Here is a 20,920-nt window from a genome sequence, read left to right as displayed (position 1 = left end):
TAAAGATGTCATTTCTGTACCAAACTAATCTATGAAGGAAGTTCAATCTTTATTCTTAGACCAAGCAAATGGTTTCACTTCTAATACACTGACTCAACCCCAACATACGTGGGTTAAATGATTCTCAGGAATTACACTAAGAATTATAATGACTAATATACAACAGGTATGGTACCATTTCACCCCAGGTCCATATTACTTCCCAAGAATGTTTAACTATTTGTGGTATCAGAAATGTTTAAGACGAGTCACTTGGGAAAGGTCTATTGTTTCCACTGTTAGAACAGACAGGAAATATATTAAAAAACTTCTTTTTACAATAACTATTATGACCTGGCCACATTATATATTAAAAAAGATGACGTCTCAGTTATAACTAAAGAAAGGGATTTTGGTCATGGTGGATTATTCCCTAAACCATTAACACACTCACTGCTGGGTATATTTGTGCAAGCGTACTAAAACAGGAAGGAGGAAATGTTTTCTCTTATTAAAATAAGACGGTGTCCCACTACTGGGCATATACCCTGAGAAAACCATAATTCAAAAAGATACATGCACCCCAGTTCATTGCAGCACCATCAACAATAGCCAGGATACAGAAGCAACCTAAATGTCCACTGAGAGATGAATGGATAAAGAATATGTGGTATGTATATACAACGGAATATTACTTGGCCATAAGAAGGAATGAAACTGGGTCATTTCTAATGATGCAGATGAACTTAAGAGTCTGTCAAACAGTGAAATAAGTCAGAAAGAGAAAAAATATCATATAGTAATGTATAAATATGGAATCTAGAAGGATGACACTAATGAACAATTTGTGGGGCAGGAATGGAGATGCAGATATAGAGAATGAGCATGTGGACACAGCATGGAAGGGGAGGGTAGGACAAATTGAGAGAGCACCACTGACACATACACACTACCATGTGTGAAACAGACAACTAGTGGATTACAGATACAGTGTACAGATTACAGTACACTGGGAGCTCAGCTTGGTGCTCTATGATGACCTAGAGGGGTGGGATGGGGCGGTAGGAGGTAGGCTCAAGAGGGAGGAGATATACACACACACACACACACATATAGCTGATTCACTTCGTTGTACAGCAGAAACTAACACAACATTGTAAAGCAATTATATTCTAATTGAAACAAAAACAAAAATTATGGTGCATCTACATCTGGAGTGATAATCAGCCTTAATTCCAGAAAAAATAAAGGCCAGAAGAAGGAAGAGGGAAAAGTAAGCCAAGAAATCCAACCACGTTCCCCACAAAACAAACACATCAGATACCCCTTCCTAAACAGACACAGGTGTCTATAATATGCTGTATCCTTGGAAAGGTAAAATATACCGAAGAATAATTTCTTGACCTCAGCATTTGAGGAAGGTTTAGATATACACTGGAAAAGGAAAACAAGTTGACTTTATTAAGGGTATAAAAAGGTAAAATTCTATTACCTCTAAGATATCATCCTTTTGAACTGAGAGCTCACTGTTGTTTCTTGCCACAAAGTCATACTTGGACTTGGCATATTTCTTGGGTTGTAGATCATAATTTCTACAAAAAGAAAGAAAAAACATGATCACCCCACTAGCTTTTCCTAAGAAAAACAGAAGTAAAATGCTAAGGCAAGCCAATTTCTACCAGAAACCATTTGGACAAGTTATTTAGATAGTACGTATTTTATTATACCTTATAGAATATGAGAACTAAAAGAAACTTTGGCGATTTTACCATTAAAATGAACAAACTATGGCCAGGGTAAAAATAAATAATGCAAAATCACAAAGCTAGTTAGTGCAAAGCCAAATCTAGAATGCAAATCTTTGAATTCTTTGTCCATTAAATCCAATATCCAAAATATTGGATATTGTTTTGTAAACCAACATTTCTACCATGAAAGGGCCAGGATAATGATCAATGTTACCATGTGTCATAAAATTAAAAGAGACTGATGATAATTTCCAATTGTGGTAATTTAAATTATATGTTGATTTCACTGATTCAAGCAATGACTTCAATTCATTAACCAAATATCTATGAAAATGTTATGACTAAGTGTTAATTTTTAGGAAACCTTTGTCTCGTTATCTACATTGCAAAGGAAGGTATGGATTAAGTTCAAGACAAATAAAACTTCTTAATTTGTTAATTAATTTACTATAAACTTATTATAAGAGTAAGAATAGGTATATTTTAAAAAAACTTTATTTTGTATTGGGGTACAGCCAATTAACAATGCTATGTAAAAACAAAAACAACGTTATATATAGTTTTAGGTGAACAGCAAAGGGACTCAAGACATAAATGTACATGTATCCATTCTCCCTCAAACTCCCCTCCTATCCAGGCTGCCACATAGCATCCAGCCGAGTTCCATGAGCTATACAGTAGGTTATTGTTGGTTATCTGTTTTAAATATAGCAGTGCGTACATGTCCATCCCAAACTCCCCAACTATCAAGAACATGTATATTTTTTTAAAAGGAAACTTTCTTTAAAAACCAAACACTTCCTTTAATCATTAAATGATATTCAGCAGATTTAACAAGGTAATTTTAAAATGCTTTTATATAATAAAATGAGACATATCAACAATATACTAATATTTTCATTGCAATAATGAAATAAAAACTTTATTTTAAAATTAATTTTACTCCCTAATCTTCTCCTCTATTTACATTCCCACGTTTCCTCATATATTTCTGTAAGAGAAAAAGCAGGAAGGAACTAAAGATGCTTGGTCTTTCTTTCCCTGTGAAGTGGCCATTCAGCTTGTTGCCCACCTAGATCGTCTGTAATACTGAGTCACAGTGGGGCCTGCAGGACAGTCTTTGCTATTTTGTACGTCTTAGAAGTAACTGGCAGCGTGCACTTACAAAGTGCTTTAGAATTTACAAATCTTCATGGTTTATAGTTTCTTGCTCTCTATAGATTAAACATGGGTAAGACACTGACCATAGTCATCAATCTGAAAGCCACACTTTGCAATTTTTTAGATGTACCAATGCTTCTTAAGAGATCCAGCATGTATCAAAATGTATGGTCTCTGTTTCTGACTTGAAGTAATAGATACACACCTGATACAGAGTCTGCATATAGAAATACACACCTGATATAGAGCAGACACAGAGAAGGTAATGAGATGAGACTTCTAAAAAAAGCCACAAATTGCTTTTGAATAGCAGCAAACTATAATCCCTCAAAGGTGAGGGCTCTGAATTCAAAAAGTGCTTTCCCTAAAAGGCACTATAATTTCACTGAAGAGTGAATATACTTCATATGCTATTTACTGCATTTCTGGCATGTAGTAAGAGTTTAATAATAATTATAAAAAACAAACTCCAAATCTCTGCATTACATTTCAGACCAGAAAACTTTCAGTTTTTGCAAGAATGATGACAAATTTTCTTAGCAACATCAAAGATCCAGGTGTCTATTAACTATTCAGCTTCTGTTAATAATAAGCCCAGTTGAGAGACTGGACCCCTGAAGATAACTGAGATATTCAGTTTACTCCTTTAAAAAATTCTTTCTCTGGCTAAATATTGACAGTTTTAAGGTTTCTATACTTGAATATCCCTTCACTAATGGAATTTCCTTCACTAATCTGAAATAATTTCTAGAATAATCACAGCTAAGACAGGGGGGAAAAAAAGGAAAAGGATAATATTAGGACGAGGAACAAGTTACTCAAGAAGAATTTCAATGAAATAATTTTTAAACTTCAAAACTGATTTTCACCTGTATCTACTAAAAATTGAATCTATAATTAAAACTTCTTTCATATGTTGACATTTTCAAAATGTATTACTCATTGCTGACTTTTCTTTGTACTCAATTTAACATGTTACTAGTGCCCTTAGAATAATAACTGTATAATTTCCACATCATTTTACTCAAGTATTACCTCTGTTATCACTCCTGGCAAAAAAAAAAAAAAATTAAACCCCACCTTGTCTAGATTCTATTAAGGAAAAACATATACTGAAATATTAAGGGTGTCTAACCCTCATAGTAAGAGATGCTTTGAGATAGGAAAGTACTGCAGCCAGCTCTCTATCCCACTTCATCTGAATGATCATTCTCCTACACCTTTGTTATCAATATTTCACCTTTTCCCTTCTCTTATGTACATGGGTTGTCTCCATATAAACCTCACATACAGTTTACCTTGGAAATAAGATTTAAAAAGTGAACCTATTTCAATGCAATTTGTTTCTTTCCCATCTTAATTCTCCATTTTCCTACACTGAATTTTTTGAGAGAGTAAAGATGGGAAAATAAATGAAGTATGAAACTGAAAAGTAAAAATGAAATACAGAATGAAATGGTAAAGTGGTAAATAAGGCATTGATTCTATTTAAATATTCAGTTTATATTTAGTTTAAATACTTCTATCTAAAGGAAGGTTTGTTTGTTTTTGCTGGGAGAGACAAAGATAGAAATTATTTCTTTTAAAAGTTACAGAGCTGGAAAGATCCTTAGAGACCATCTGGTACACACTAGAGAGTTTCAAAACAATTCTTCTTAATTCACAGATTCTGTGAGAAGCATCTTTTAAAACATGGAAAGTCATCCAATGGCATTTGTGCTGTTAGAGTTATAGACTGGAGACCTTGCTCACCAAAGTCAGCTCTACAAAGGAACATCTGAAACTTTAACAGATAATTACTAGATGGAAAGTTTAAAGAAGTAGTGAACAATGCAGACACTGGCACCTCTATCTGTGTCAAACCAGAGATAATCATCTACAGCTCTCCAAATGAGGCTAATGAAAAGTTACCTATCTACATGGCGAAGAGGAGTTGGCTTAAAAGCAACAGCAGCCTCCCCTTGGTCCGAATGGGGCCCTCTTCCATAAATGTTATTGAATGCCGTGTACCCATCAGCTGAAGGATACTCTGATACACTGGAGTGCTGAAAGACAAAGCAGGGAAAGTTAAAAAAATCACCAAAACTATTTGAATGACTAACTTGCTAACTGGCATCAGTTAGCAAGAACCATCTACTACACTGTGACCAGTTTCATTTTCAAGTGATTGACTATTACATGTTAATGTATTATGAAATGGGAGGGTGATACATTTTTGGCAAAGGCCTACTTATAATAAAAAAGGTAATCAGTGCAAAGACTAAATCTTAATTCCAGAAATAACCACGTATAAAAACAAGAAATTCTTTCCTCTGTGTGAGTGGCTCAGTTGTGTCTGACTCTTTGTGACCCCATGGACTGTAGCCTCCCAGGCTCCTCTGCCCATGGAATTTTCCAGGCAATAATACTAGAGTGGGTTGCCATTTCCTATTCCAGGGGATCTTCCCCACCCAGGGATCAAACCCACATCTCTTGTATCTCTTGCATTGGCAGGTGGATTCTTTACCACTGAGCCACCTGGGAAGCCTTCTTTTCTCTGAAATTTCAATAACTTGAAATTTGATTTCAGTATTAGGCAGAGTTTAACAGCTTGTATAAAATAAAACTGATTGAAAAACAACAAAAATAAAACTCTGAATCTTTGCTTTGTATGTTTAAGAAACAAACCTTTAACACCCTACCAAAGGAAATACTACTGCAAGAAAATTATCTGAACTCTACACATTAAAATTATCCTACTCTCTCTTTATTCTTATTTTTAAATGTACATGGACAGTATGTTGTTCTTTAAAAATGGAAACACTATTATTAGATTTACTGTTAACAGAAACACAGAAAAACATTGATCTTGACAGCCAAGAGTACAGGATAAGAAAATGCTGAAGTCATTTCTTTTGTTAACACAATGCAGATGTGAGCCTACTGGGCTACTAAGAGGGAGAACCATTATCTATGGGTCCCATTAAGCAGCATAGCTTTAAAGATATGTGGCCAAAAAAAAAAGGCAAACAAAAAAGCTCATCTAAGGATTCTTGTATTGTTTCCTTATATACAATGAATTGTGATAGCTAGTCCCAGGTGGCACCAGTGGTAAAGAACCTGCCTGCTCACCTTGCGGGCAACAACAGTCCACAGGGTCACAAAGAGACAGACATGACTGAAGTGACTTAGCACCCATGCATGCACATGGTAACTGTACAACAGATCCTAAAGCATTAGAATTCCTTGGCTATTTCACTGGGACAAAATATTTGAACCTGGGAATGTTTCAGAAAAGTTTTGAATGCATGTTTACTATAGTTAATTCCAGTGACTAAGTTGGCAGGCATAGGGCTAAGTTCATCCACAGACAGAGGAGGTGAAGATGTCTCCAATGGACTGCTGCCGATGTCAAAATGCCCATTTCATGTAACTCCTGTGGAATATTTATCAGGATGCTGCACTTAACATACAAATACAGATAACAATTTTTACCATTTGAATACCTTAGCTTAAACCATCAACAAAATGAAAAGGCAATCTATGAGATGGGACAAATCATGTATCTGATCATGTATCTGAGAAAGGGTTAATATCCAAAATATATAAAGAACTTAATAGCAAAAAGTAAGCAATCCAATTAGGAAACGGGCAGAGGAATTAGATAGACATTTCTCCAAAGACATACAAATGGTCAACAGGTGTATTATGTAAAGGTGTTCAACATCACTAATTATCCTGGAAAAGGAAATCAAAACCACACTGAGATATCATGTCACACCTGATAACAGCTATTGTCAAAAAGACAAGGGATAACAAGCATTGGTAAGGATGTGGAGAAAAGAGAACCCTTTTGCACTGTTAGTGGGAATGAAAATTGGTACAGCCAGTATGGAAAACAGTTATGAAAGTTTCTCAAAAAACTAAAATATAACTTTCATATGATTCAGCAGTCCCACTACTGAGTATAATCTTGAAGAAGACGAAATTAGGAATTCAAAGAGAATTCTGAACCTCAAAATTCACTGCAGCATTATTCATAATAACCAAGATATGGAAAGAACCTATGAACCTATTACAGATGAGTAGATAAGGAAGACGCAGTATACGTGAATATATAATGGACTATTATTTGGTCATGTAAAGGAAGAAAATCCTGCCATTTGTGACAACATGGATAAACCTTGAAGACATTATTCTATATGAAATAAGCCAGGCAGAGAAAGACAAACACCACTTGATATATGTGGTGTGTAAAAAAGAAAAAAAATCAAGTTCATAGGAACAGAGAGTAAAAAAGTGGTTGCCAGGGTTGAGGGGGCAGGTGGGAGAAATAGGGAGAGGTTGGTAAAAGGGTACAGACTTTCATCCATAAATAAATAAGTTCTGAGGATCTAATGTAAAATGTGGGGACTACAGTGGATAACATTGTATTATATAATTAAAACTTGCTAAGAGAGTAGAACATAAATGTTCTCAACAACAGATAAATACGTGAGGTGATGGGTGTGTTAACTAACTAGATAGAGGGCAGGGAATCCTTTCACAATGTATACCTACATCAAATCACAATGAAATAGACTTTAAAAAGCTTATATTTTTATTTGTCAATTACACTTCTGTGAAACTCTAAGTAAAAAATAAAGAACAAATGGCTTACTTTAATTCAGTTTATCATATCCGTAGGAGCGAGCACAGGCACTAGATGATCAGGCCATCTTTATTAAACGCTATTATAAAGGGACGAGTTGAAGAAACACGAACCACCCACACCTTCTGGCTGGCTCTGAACATGACTGTGGTCAGATGGCATGAAATCACTGGCTTTGAGAATAACTGGGAATATTAGCAGGGAGGAGAGAAATGATGAAGATTGACTAACTGTGATGACTACACAACATAGTTCAGACGGCTGCTGGTTCTGAGGAAGGACAGAAGCTGAGTATCGCCACCCATATTTGCCACTCCTCATCACCTATGCCTTTCAATTCAAAACAAAATCACCAGATCCTGAATCACCCAAGTCTTGTCCTAAATGCATCTACTATAGTTGCACTGAAGTATAATAAAATCTCTCTTCTGGGGATGATTGCATTTTCTGCATTGTTAAATCACCATTACTTTAGCCTCTTTTCCAACAAAATCTTAAGGCATAAAATCCCCAAGAACTGCTAGCAGGTGCTTTTCAGTTCCTTTTTTTTTTTCAAACGTCTGAATAAGTGCTCAAGCCATACAATGGAAAATAGTTTACAATGGGAAAGTGATAACTCATTACAAGGAAGAATTCTCAATAATTCTTGTAAAGATACTTATTCACTGAGAGTAGACAAACTTCTACACTGGAAGCCAGGACATATTACTCTCTCTTTAAATGCACAAATTGAAAGAGAACTCACAAAAGTTAATCTCTGAGGCATATATTATTAAATGGATAAATTTCCTTCTTTAAGATCTGAGGACTGTAAGCAAAAAATTTCTAGATTTGAAAATACTCAGCTGTAACTATAGCAACAGCAAGTGTATCATAATTTCATGACTGATTACATTTTTTTTTCCTCCAGAAAAGTTACCCTTTACGAGGAGGGAAAATTCATTGTGATGAGGTCTGAACTATAAAATACAGCTAGGGACATATGTCTGCTAACCAGGGCCAAGAACTGTGAGGTCATCTTTTTAATCACGCAATTAGAGGGAAAGGCAGTTACAGAATTCACCCCGACCATTATCTGCAGCCAGAGAAAAAAACAGAGTAGAAAAAGATTATTTTCAGAGTAGTATATTTGCTTTATTTGTAAAATTTCAGAATTTAACCATTCTAACACTATGTCTATTGTCCAAAGAATTGATTTTAAGAAATTTAACTTATATAAATGTTTCTCCCTAAAAGTGAGGATTTACTTTGATTTGCTATTTCATTCCTTGATATCAAAGTTGCCACACTGTAAATACCCACAGGGATCTGAGAAAATTAAGGAATTCAATAAAGGAGATGAACAGGACTTCGAGGAGGATCTAGCCATGAATTTTGTGTTTCTCCTTCCAACTAGACCTCATCTGTCTAACTCCTTGGGTTCCAATCACGCTATTTGATTTGGTTCCACTTTAAATGGTGTTTAATTTTCTGTCAAAGAAAAACTCATTTTTAAGGAATGTGAAAAGATAACATACCCAATTTGAATCCCTCAATCCACTCTCCCAATAAATTACAGTCTAAAGCCTACCAAAGATCATAAAAGATACAATAAATTTTACGATCTCCTCAGGGTGTAATAGTGGTGTAAGTCATCATTTGGACCTAGGACTTGAGTCCAGGAGAAGCTCTGGCCTTCTAGCCAGGCTGATAGGACTTGGGAAGGCTTAGTATGAGGCAAAAAAATAAAAGAAAGAAAGAAATGAGGCATTCAGGAAAGAGCAGCTTGGAACAGGCTTAGAGGTCCTGGGTCCGAGGGACTGTCTTGAGGGTCTGATGATGGGAGAGAAACATAGGAAAAATGAGCAGCAGCTGCTTATCAGGCAATTCCCTGATAAGGAGAGAAAGTACAGAGTCCAAAAGATGGGATCATCAAGGCTCAAGAGCCCTGGCATGAAGGGCAGGGAGGAGAGCCAGCAGGCTGTGAGATGTGATACCGGCTGGGTTCAGGCTTTACAGGGAAACAAAGCAACTGTCACCATGACAACGAGGTGAGAGGTAACTGAGAGCCGCAGGACATCTAGTCACAAGTCGAGAACAATCTTCAGGTCAATAAAGTGAGAACTCACAATCAGAATTAAGAGTTGTATACGACTGAGCATCTTCACTTTCACTTTTCACTTTCATGCATTGGAGAAGGAAATGGCAACCCACTCAGGTGTTCTTGCCTGGAGAATCCCAGGGACGGGGAGCCTTGTGGGCTGCCGTCTATGGGGTCGCAGAGAGTCGGACACAACTGAAGCGACTTAGCAGCAGCAGCAGCAGCACAGATCACTGCACCTCCCTCAAAAGATGATACCAAGGACGTCCCTGGTGGCTCAGTGGATGAGAATCCGCCTGCTTGCCAGTGCAGGGGACACCACTTCGATCCTTGGTCTGGGAAGATCCCACGTGCAGCAGGGCAAGTAAGCACCTGTGCCACAACTATTGAACCCTCCTGCCTCAACTACTGAAGCCAGTGCTCCACAACAGGAGGAGCCACCGCGATGAGAAGCCCCTGTAACGCAATGACGGGCAGCCCCCACTCACCACCACTAGAGAAAGTCTGCACAAAGCATTAAAGACCCAGTGCAGCCAAAAATAAACGATTTTTTTTTAATAGATGATGCTGAAAGACTACCTCTGTGGATAATCTCTTTGTTTCTTGCTTGCGATGATGTTCTGCTGCATTTGCCACAGACTCATTCAGTTGATAGAGATCTGGCTCCACTGATGATCCCATGAAGTTCAGCATCGGGGGCTCCCAACCACTGCGGAACCGAGGGACGTACGGTGGAATAAACTGTTCTTTTGGCCACTCTGCTCTGTGGGAGGACGTTCAGACAAGTGAACAGTCTTAAGAAATTAAGAAATGCTTCTATGCTCAAAATGACCTTCAGTAAGGCTGGCCACACACACACAAAAATGAAAACAACAGCAAAAACAGTTCACACCTAGTCTGCCCTCTTTCCATCCAAACAGAGAACCTTACATGTTTATGCTTATATTTAATGGTGATACATGAAAGGAAGGCCAAGTTCTACTTCATGATCTGCTTCCACTACATTGCCTTAATGCTCCATCAACTCAACTTTTAACATGGATATAGCTCTTTGACAATTTGAGGAAAGAATGCAAAGCTAGAAATGTGATGAGTACTTAGCGCATAAGGTTCTCCAAGCATCTAAAGCAGTTTCTGATCTTCATCTTCTTCATTCCCCTCCCATCACCATGATACTTTCTGATATATATTTTTCAAAAGAGAAACAGCAGACAACATTCTTAAGGCTCATGACTTTTTAAGCTATGAATTCTCCTAAAATGAAGCAGATTACCAATTTTATATATTAAATGGATCAGCTAGATTTTCATCAGTAAAATCAAGTGAGGCTTATCTGTAATAAAATAATGATCCACTCATTACTTAATAACTCTGAGACTTATTCCTGCAAGCTCCTAATCACTTAAGAACCACAAAAACAACTAAATGAGAGAGACATTATTAAATTCTGCTAAAATATGTTGTTTATGTTTCACACATGATTTAATTCTTCAGGTTATATTTCTACTATGATGAAGTGAGCTATCATTCAGATTGTTATGTACCTTTATGATTCTTTTTTATCTTTATGGGTTTTTAAGTCAGCATATTCATTTCCTAATACTCTAAATAATCAGGATAGGAAATGACCATTTTCTCATGTCAAAAGCTAACAATATGAGTTCCTTCTGATGTAGTTTTCCTGCTGCTGCTGCTGCTGCTAAGTTGCTTCAGTCATGTCTGGCTCTGTGCGACCCCATAGATGGCAGCCCACCAGGCCCCGCCGTCCCTGGGATTCTCCAGGCAAGAACACTGGAGTGGGTTGCCATTTCCTTCTCCAATGCATGAAAGTGAAAAGTGAAAGTGAAGTCGCTCAGTCGTGTCCGACTCTTGGCGATCCCATGGACTGCAGCCCACCAGGCTCCTCCGTCCCTGGGATTTTCCAGGCAGGAGTATTGGAGTGGGGTGCCATCGCTAGTAGTCACTAATTTTCTCATTTTGAGGTAGGACCCAAGACAAAGAAACTAAAAAGCCTAGACTATTTTAGTACTATGAGATCTGATAAATTGAATAAAGTTTATGGAAAAAAATGAAAAGATCTCTACCTATGCTTACCATAAAATCATAATCTACATAAATCTAATAGATTTAAGAAATCTATTTAACTAGTTTGTACATAGTATGAGACATATAATACATTCGGTATTAATACATAAATAATATGCATAAATAAATTTAGATAATATTTTGAATGTAAAAGCAGCAACAGCAGTGTTAAGAATCTTCTGCTTGGTAAACCACTCCACATGTAAAGCATATTCCAACACAAGCAGTTGCCAAAGTCCAAAATATAAGTGGGAATGGTTTATATATATTTCAATAGAAAAAAGGAGAAAAAGATATGAATTGGTCCATTACTTTTAGGCTAGCCTAAAAGCCTTAGGAAGACAAACTTCCCAGTGATCATATGAATGATTTACTCCATGCAGTGAGATTAATACAAAAATTGGAATAAATGAGGAGAGAAGACATTATTTAATCATATATAACGAAATGAGAAATATTTTTGAAACTTGCTTGGCCCAGCAAACTCGAATACTGAAATTGTTAATGATTACTTTACCAGAGTCACCTTACTGACAAAACATAATTGTAAAATCATTCCCTCCTCTTTTCCACATCCACCACCACAGTTTTTATCTCAGGGAATGCTGATTAATAAGGAACCTCTACAACTGCATTATTGTCCCAAGGGTCCTCATGCCTTGGGTGAATCTGTCCACGTCATTACTAGAGTTAATGACCGGACTGACGTTTTAAAGGTGTGGCTGTGTATGTGTCTCACTCCTATTCACAAAGTTACTGGTTCTCTTCAGCATTGCGCTGGGAGCCTTCAGACGCCAGCCTTGCTTATCTCTGTACACCTCATTCACCACCATTCTTCCACTCCCTGTTCTCCACAATCCTCTATACCCCAAGTCTATACTCCAGCTAATTCCACATTCATACTCCATTCTCTTGACTGCTTGCTTCATGCCTTCACTCATGCCACTCTCTCGACTGGACAGGCCCTTTCCCTGCTACGTGTTTGTGGAAATCCCACTAAGCCTGTTGAAAGGCACCTAAGCAAAATAACTATGAACATCTACTCCAGGGCCAGACTGCCTAGCTCTGCCATTTATGAGTTGTACGGCTTTGGGAAAATTACTTAATCTCTCTTTGCCTCAGTTTCCTCACCTATAAAATAGGCATAATACAGGGACCTATGTAGAGTGCATGGTAGAGTGCCTAGCAAACACTGTATGTACACATATGATTATACACATGTACCCACTGGTGTTATCATCAGATGATTTTAAGTGCCAGCCCTTCTTTGGAAGTTCCCCTGGAGAAAGGAATGACAATCCACTCTAGTATTGTCTCCTGGAGAATTGCATGGACAGAGAAGCCTGGTGGGCTACACAGTCCATGGGGTCATGAAGAGTCGGATGTGACTGAACATGACTAACACATGGCTTCTTTTAAAGCTAACTGCTTTCCTCTCCAAACCGTCTTCCTGACAGCTCCATCTTGCCAAGTGACAGTTTTAATGAGTTTCTCCTGGGACTCATCATGCCTTACACTTCTATCTTCTCCACTAGACCTCCAGCTTTTTAAGAATTTAAGCCTTCTCATCTACAACATCTACTCCTTCAAACATAGAAGGTTTTAATGAAATATCTCACTAGATTTGTGTACTAAACAAACAACACTTAAAAGTTATTATAGGTGTGCTGTCCTTAGTCACTCAGTACTGTCTGACTCTTTGTGACCCCATGGACTGTAGCCCAACAAGCTCCTCTGTCCATGGAATTCTCCAGGCCAGAACACTGGAGTGGGTAGCCGTTCACTTCTCCAGGGCATCTTTCCAACCTAGGGATTGAACCCAGGTCTCCCACATGGCAGGCGGATTCTTTACCATCTGAGCCAACAGGGAAGCCCTAGTAAATGTGCTGTGCTATGCTTTAAAAAAAAGTTATTACAGGTATTCAATGCTAAACACGTATGTGTGTTTACCTGGTTTTCATCCAAGAGTCTCCCAGTGACATCCACAGCTGCCTCTCATCGGCACTGACAGTGTAATTTAAGAAATCGATGGTGTCCTTTGTCAGTAGGGGGCTGAGCACTGAACCGGCCAGCTCAGGACCTCCTGTTGCCTGCACCACCTAAAGTGGCAACAAGTCACGTTTTAGCAAGAAGATGATGATTATATGCACATTTTCAAAATGTGTAGATTTAAAAAAAAAAAAAACATGAAAAAAACAAGTGGTCTTTATACACTCCAATTAAATCTTGATCCAGATCAATCTGCCCAGCCCAATCGTGACTAATAATTTAAAATGAAAAGTTAATAGTTTAACAGTTTTCACAGAATCTGTCTACTGGCTTCACATGACTGTACATTCCCTGGAAAATATTCATGGTTACCCAGAGAATTCTTAGTCAGATGGTTTAACTATTGCTGCCTTTTAATATATATACATATATCTTTACTGGAAAATCTATTATGCCAAACTTGAGAAATACAGTTCTCGAAATGAATACGCTAGGGAGAAACAAGGCTTGAGTTAACAGTCTATGACTGTGCCTATAAAGACATACAAAAATAAAGGGATCCAGAGGGAAAGGTGAGAGAAGAAGGAAGGAGAAATGGTCCTGTGAATCTACGGTATTGCTTCCCAGAATTTAATTCAAGGAAATGCCCTGATATAAAATAGATAACTTCATGATTAGCAAATGCGAATAAACAGGTGCAACTCTCTGATAAGCAAAATGATGATAGGTAGATGTCTGAAATCTGCTCCAATGTTACTTCCAAGGGGCTGTTTCCTGGCTAACAAATGGTAATCTCCTAGAGCAGAAACCAGAGCCCTTTTATAAAAATCTCACCTTCCCGGAGACATGGCACAAGAATAAAGGGATCTTTTTTTGAATGGCACCAGACCAAGAGTCAATTTCTTTCCAGTCATCCTGGTGTGCTAAGCCTGCCAAGCTGTTTTATGTCTGTCTCTGCACATGCTGGTTCCCAGCACCTCCAGAAGGCCCTTCCTCATCATTTTAGAACTCTGCTTGTGTCCCACCTCTTCTGAGAAGCCGTTCCTAACCCCACAGTGGAACTCTGACACACCCTGGGGTCTGCAAGCATGCATATCAGTCACACATTTCACTGTAACATGGACCTTATTTTTCAGTTCTCCTCCCTTGAGAAAATGAACCAAAGTTTATCTGACTTTGAACTACAGAAGACACAAGGTTAGGCAATGAATGAGAATACATGAAAGAAAAGATGAAGGATAAGGGAGGTAGGCAGACTCTTATTTGAGAACAAAACCTACCGTGACAGCCTGGTACAGGGATTTTTAAACTTCCAAGCCCTAGAACCTCTAATAAATAGATAGCAATGACTAAGAGGAAAAGTAAGTAAGTAAAGAAACACTAAAATCTTTGGTTTAGCAGTGGGGACAGGGAAGGGACCAAAAGAAAGTAAATAAAAGGCATGGGCCAAAGTCCCCTCTTAAGAATGTAAGTAGGCACGTGTGCACACGCATGTGCTGTGGGTATGCTTGTATGGAAATGCTGAGGACAGGGGAGGCACCCATGAAGTCTTATGGTTTAACCACATGTCTTTGTTTAAATCGGAGTATAATTGCTTTACAATGTTATGATAGTTTCTGCTATACAACAAAGTGAACATGTATACATATATCCCCTCCCTTCTAGCCTCCCTCCCACCCAACCCCCAGCCCACCCCTCTAGGTCACCACACAGCACTGGGCTGAGCTCCCTGTGCCATACAGCAAGTTCCCTGCTAGCTATCTATTGCACACATGGTAACTCAAAAAGTTTAAAACCACAAAATTTTGTCTGGCTGGCAGCAGGCACTGAATAAATGTACCTATCCATTTCTCTTGTCTAAATAAAATGTCTGTGACTCAGTAGGCAGCACACTGAAGGAAGCAACTGAAGTGTTATGTTTGGGAGACCATTAATAAGGAGTCATTTTTGAGAAACGAAAATATAAAATAAATCAGTGTTTTCAGATGCATAGCCTGATTACAAAGAACTAATTTTTGTATGTTAGGGAAACCAGTCCCATCATTTTATAGTTTCATTCTGTGTAATGTCTAATACCTACTTATGATCTGTGAAAGACTGTGAATGGAATGAAAGGAGGTGGCAAAATTGCTTTCTAAACAATACTTCCTAACACTCAAACTAAGATAGTTTTAAATGTGTTGAAGAATAAAGAATAAAAATTTTGTTAATGAGCTAGAATCAGTTTCTTTGCATATGGAGAGCTTTGATCCAATTTTTAAAAGTGCTTAAAAAGCAAGAATTATTCAACAATAACTAGGCAAGTAGAAATCAGATGCTCTATTTATAGCAACAACGTAGGGACACATTCATAAATTATTGATGTAGCCTTGAACTTTCATCTTCCATCTTGCTTATCACAAGATAGTTCTGAAATTCATGTTGATAAGGTTACTTACTTTCCAATGTTTGTAAAACAGTATTCATTTCATATTCTACTTCAGGTCTTGTCTAGTTACCCTTGGGGAAAGAAGAATGTCGTATATTCCTTTTTGTTACCTGGATTCTTTTTCTCATTTTTTCTGATATTGAAGCAAAACCTATGAGAAATGCTTGAATTTGCTCCATTTTTTATAAAGATTGAAGAACTCAGTGGCTATGGTCTTCATATGCTCTAAATCAAATTAGTGAAATTTATCTGCTTCATAGTTATCATTCTTACCCTTTAAAAAAAGATCACAGAAATAACACACAGAGCAGTCACATACCACTAACAATGATCATTATTGCTACTGTTATTCTAGAAAGCAATCATTCGCTCTTTTTACAGGATGAACCATTCAAAACCACTCCATCAAACAGAAAACCGTCCTTCTAGAGGTATTTAAAAGAAAGATTCTGTCTTCTCACCATGGCTCCCTCACTTGCCCTCCTCACAAAAAAAGGAATGACATCAAATGTGTGGTCTTATGCTATATCTTAGAAAAGAGTGATTTGTAGCCCAGTCTCTTCTGGGATCTGTCTGTACGAAAAGCTAACAACTGTTCCACCTGCTTTCTGTGGCCACGCTTTTCTTACATCCCAGTGCTTTTCTTTGTGCCCTCAAATATTATTTCAGCTAATTTTCTTAGCTGTCCAGGAAGACAAGACAGTGGTACACGTTAGCTTGGAAAACCCACTATTACACGGTTTGTAAAGAAAGAGAAAATGGGAAGGAACGCATACTACTGTACCTATTTCATTAAACGTATAAGAAAAGACTATACCTGGGCATGGAAAATCTAGAAGATGAAAATGTGTATCTTGGATCCTGGCCTACGACACAAGTGGTATAACCTTTTGCTGGATAAAATCATGGAAATATCCAGCTTCTTCATAAAGTGACTGTTCCCAATGCACCATTTTGTTAGCTTCAAAAATTACACCTTATATAAAAATATGCTTTTTACAAAAATACAAGGGGAGTTTTCTGCAGGAAAACCTGTGTTATGAACACATTACTATACCTGGCATGTATGGACCTTCAAAGACTATTAACTATCCCCTACTATCCGTTCTCTCCTTCTTCCTTCTAAAAAGAGAAGTCCCTACATTCTAGATGGACTCATAGCTGCTCCAATGGAGATGCCATGCCTCTGGTTTTAGGCATGGCCATATGAATAAGTCCACACCATTTGGATAATGCCAGTAACTGTTTAAGCTCAGTCACCTTCTTAAAGTTATTTTTCTTTGCCATTGTATGGCTGTTACTAGGACATGGAGGTAAGTCAGCTTCCACATTAGAAGTGCCTAGCCTGAGTATCTCAATTCCTCCTCTTGCAAACATTTTCTTCATCTGGTTTCTAGAATACCTACTATGATACTCCTGTTTTTCTTCTCCTGATTTCCTGCTTATTCTCAGCAAAAAGCTGATTCTTCTCACTCTCTTAACACTGAAACTACCTAAGGCTCCATCACCCTTTCTTTTTTATTTATCATCATTTCCTTGGTGGCACCATCCAATTTCATGGCCTTGTATGCAGAGGATCTTCACAGTTATAACTCTAGCCTGATTTCCCCATTGAACCCCAGATTCATACATTCAACTACCAATTCAAATTTCTCCATCTGGACATAACTCAGTTTTGACATTATCTAAAGAATATTCCTTACCTCCTGCCAAAAACCCATTTTACTCACAGTCTTCCCCATCTCAGTTAATAATTAGTCCATCCTTCCAGTCTCAAGCCAGAACTGTGGAGAAATCTTGGACTCTTACACAACACTTACAATCTGCCAGCAACTCCTGTTGCTTCTGTTTAATAACAAGAATTACACTTCTCACCACCTCCAATGTTAGTTACTTGGTCGCAACTACATAATCTCTCATCAGGATTATTTCCAGGGCCACCTCAGACCCTTCCTCCCTCAAATTTCTAAACACTGTAGCCAAAGCAATCCTTTTCTGCTGGAAACCCTCCAAAAGCGTCAAAGGTTCCACAATCATCAGTGAAGACCAATAGGATATGTCCTCCTGTTTGCTGACCTCATCTCCCTCTAGTTGGGCTCCCTTTTATTCCATTCAAGTGACAATACCTATTTCTTCCAAGAACAGGATTTACATGTTACTGTCTCAGAGCACCAACATTAGCTGTTTTCTGCCTGGAAGTCTCTTCCTTCAGAAATCCACATGACTCATTTCTTACTTCATTTCCTCAAATGATACCTTGTCAGTGAGTCATTCCCTCAAACAACCCTATTTAAAAAAGTATAATACTTCACAACACACACACACACACACACACACACACACACACACATGGCACTCCCTGTCTCCTTCTCTGTATTTTTCCACACAGGATTTATTTTGAGTGAATTATTTATTCATTTTTCAGATTATTGGCTGCCACTACATAATACAACATAAGTTCCAATAAGAATTTATGTGTTTTATGGTCCAAAAGGATGCATGTACCCCAATGTTCATTGTAGCACTGTTTATAACAGCCAAGACACGGAAGCAACCTAAACATCCACTGAGAGAGGAATGGGTAAAAAAGATGTGGTACATACGTACAATGGAATATTACCTAACCATTAATAAGAATGAAACAATGCCATTTGCAACAACATGGATGGACCTACAGACTGTCATTGAGTGAACTCAAAGAAGAAGAAATATTGCATTACATCCCTTAAACGTGGAATCTAAAAGGAAATGATACAAATGACCTTATTTAAAATAAAAACAGACTCACAGACTTAGAGAATGAATGTATGGCTGCCAGGAGGGAAGAGAAGGAGGAAGGGATAGTTAGGTAGTTTGGGATAGACATGTATACACTGCTATATTTAAAATGAATAACAAGGACATACTGTAGAGCACAGGGAACCCTGCTCAGCGTTGTGTGGCACCCTGGATGGGACAGGAGTGTGGGGAAGAATGGATACACGTGTGTGACTGAGCCTCTTTGCTGTGGAGAAATCTTGGACTCTTACACAACACTTACAATCTGCCAGAAACTCCTGTTGCTTCTGTTTAATAACAAGAATTACACTTCTCACTCCTCCAATGTTAGTTACTTGGTCGCAACTACATAATCTCTCATCAGGATTATTTCCAGGGCCACCTCAGACCCTGGACTGTCAGTGTGTGACTGAGCCCCTTTGCTGTCCACTTGAAACTATCACAACATTGTTAATTGGCTGTATTCCAATACAAAATAAAAAGGTTAAAAAAAGAATTTATGTGTTTTGTTTTTGATGAACTACCAATAATGCCAAGCATGTAAAGTGAAAGTGAAAGTGAAGTCATGTCTGACTCTTTGCGACCCTGTGGACTGTAGGCCACCAGGCTCTTCCGTCCATGGGATTTCCCAGGCAAGAATACTGGAGTGGGTTGCCATTTCCTTCTCCAGGGGATCTTCCCAACCCAGGGATCGAACCTGGGTCTCCTGCACTGCAGGCAGACGCTTTAACCTCTGAGCCATCAGGGAAGCCCATAGCATGTAGCAGGCTCCCAATGAATATTTGCTGAATAAATAAATGAATGAACAAGGACTGAATCAGATGCAGCTCAGGAGATGGAGGAACATCTCACTGAAAGAAATCTGGATCTCTGGGTAACTTCATAGAGCAAAGCTATCTGTCAGCATTGGACTCCTCATGCCTAGCCTGTTTTGAGAGAAATAAAACTTTCTATATTGTTCAAGCCATTTATGTTGTATACTCAGTTCAGTTCAGTTCAGTCGCTCAGTCATGTCCGAATCCTGTGACCCCATGAATCGTAGCACGCCAGGCCTCCCTGTCCATCACTAACTCCTGGAGTTCACTCAGACTCACGTCCATCGAGTCGGTGATGCCATCCAGCCATCTCATCCTCTGTCGTCCCCTTCTCCTCCTGCCCCCAATCCCTCCCAGCATCAGAGTCTTTCCAATGAGTCAACTCTTCGCATAAGGTGGCCAAAGTACTGGAGTTTCAGCTTTAGCATCATTCCTTCCAAAGAACACCCAGGGCTGATCTCCTTTAGAATGGACTGGTTGGATCTCCTTGCAGTCCAAGGGACTCTCAGGAGTCTTCTCCAACACCACAGTTCAAAAGCATCAATTCTTCGGCGCTCAGCTTTCTTCACAGTCCAACTCTCACATCCATACATGACCACTGGGAAAACCATAGTTTTGACTAGACAGAACTTTGTTGGCAAAGTAATGTCTCTGCTTTTCAATATGCTATCTAGGTTGGTCATAATTTTTCTTCCAAGGAGTAAGCATCTTTTAATTTCATGGCTGCAGTCACCATCTGCAGTGATTTTGGATACTAGTATATACTAAAACACTGGCATTCAATAAATCTTTCTTTTTTCTCATTTTCTTAGTTCTGTCAAAGACATCAGTTTCCTCAGCTAATAAATTAAGTGTTTGGACTAGGCAATTTCTAAGTTTCTTTTCAGTTCAGTTTGTGTCTGACTCTTTACGAACCCATGAACTGCAGCACACCAGGCCTCCCTGTCCATCACGAACTCCCAGAATTTACCCAAACTCATGTGCATTGAGTCAGTGATGCCTTCCAGCCATCTCATCCTCTGTCTTACCCTTCTCCTCCTGCCCTCAATCTTTCCCAGCATCAGGGTCTTTTCAAAAGAGTCAACTCTTCACATGAGGTGGCCAAAGTATTGGAGTTTCAGCTTCAATATCAGTCCTTCCAATGAATATTCAGGGCTGATTTCCTTTAGGATGGACTGGTTAGATCTCCTTGCAGTCCAAGGGACTCTCAAGAGTCTTCTCCACTGG

General features: G+C 38.4%; 1 protein-coding gene and 1 non-coding gene across 5 annotated transcripts in view; both read right to left on the bottom strand.

Annotated features, from left to right (window-relative positions):
• Positions 1 to 20,920, bottom strand: part of EPS8 (EGFR pathway substrate 8, signaling adaptor) — a 197,681-nt gene that overhangs the window by 23,352 nt on the left and 153,409 nt on the right. For all 4 annotated transcript variants that reach the window (XM_061417742.1, XM_061417740.1, XM_061417741.1 and 1 more), the window contains 4 exons: positions 13,634 to 13,782; positions 10,178 to 10,361; positions 4,800 to 4,933; positions 1,472 to 1,571 (listed from right to left, as the gene is read on the bottom strand). In XM_061417742.1, the coding sequence (XP_061273726.1) occupies positions 1,472 to 1,571; positions 4,800 to 4,933; positions 10,178 to 10,361; positions 13,634 to 13,782 (567 nt within the window). The remainder of the gene's footprint in view (positions 1 to 1,471; positions 1,572 to 4,799; positions 4,934 to 10,177; positions 10,362 to 13,633; positions 13,783 to 20,920) is intronic.
• On the bottom strand, positions 19,555 to 19,626 carry TRNAC-GCA (transfer RNA cysteine (anticodon GCA)). The gene has a single exon. It is a non-coding gene; the product is annotated as a tRNA-Cys (tRNA).

Source organism: Bos javanicus, chromosome 5, assembly GCF_032452875.1.
Source record: "Bos javanicus breed banteng chromosome 5, ARS-OSU_banteng_1.0, whole genome shotgun sequence".
NCBI lineage: Eukaryota > Metazoa > Chordata > Mammalia > Artiodactyla > Bovidae > Bos > Bos javanicus.
The sequence above is the reverse complement of the archived record's forward strand: the minus strand, read 5'-3'. Positions and strand labels throughout refer to the sequence as shown.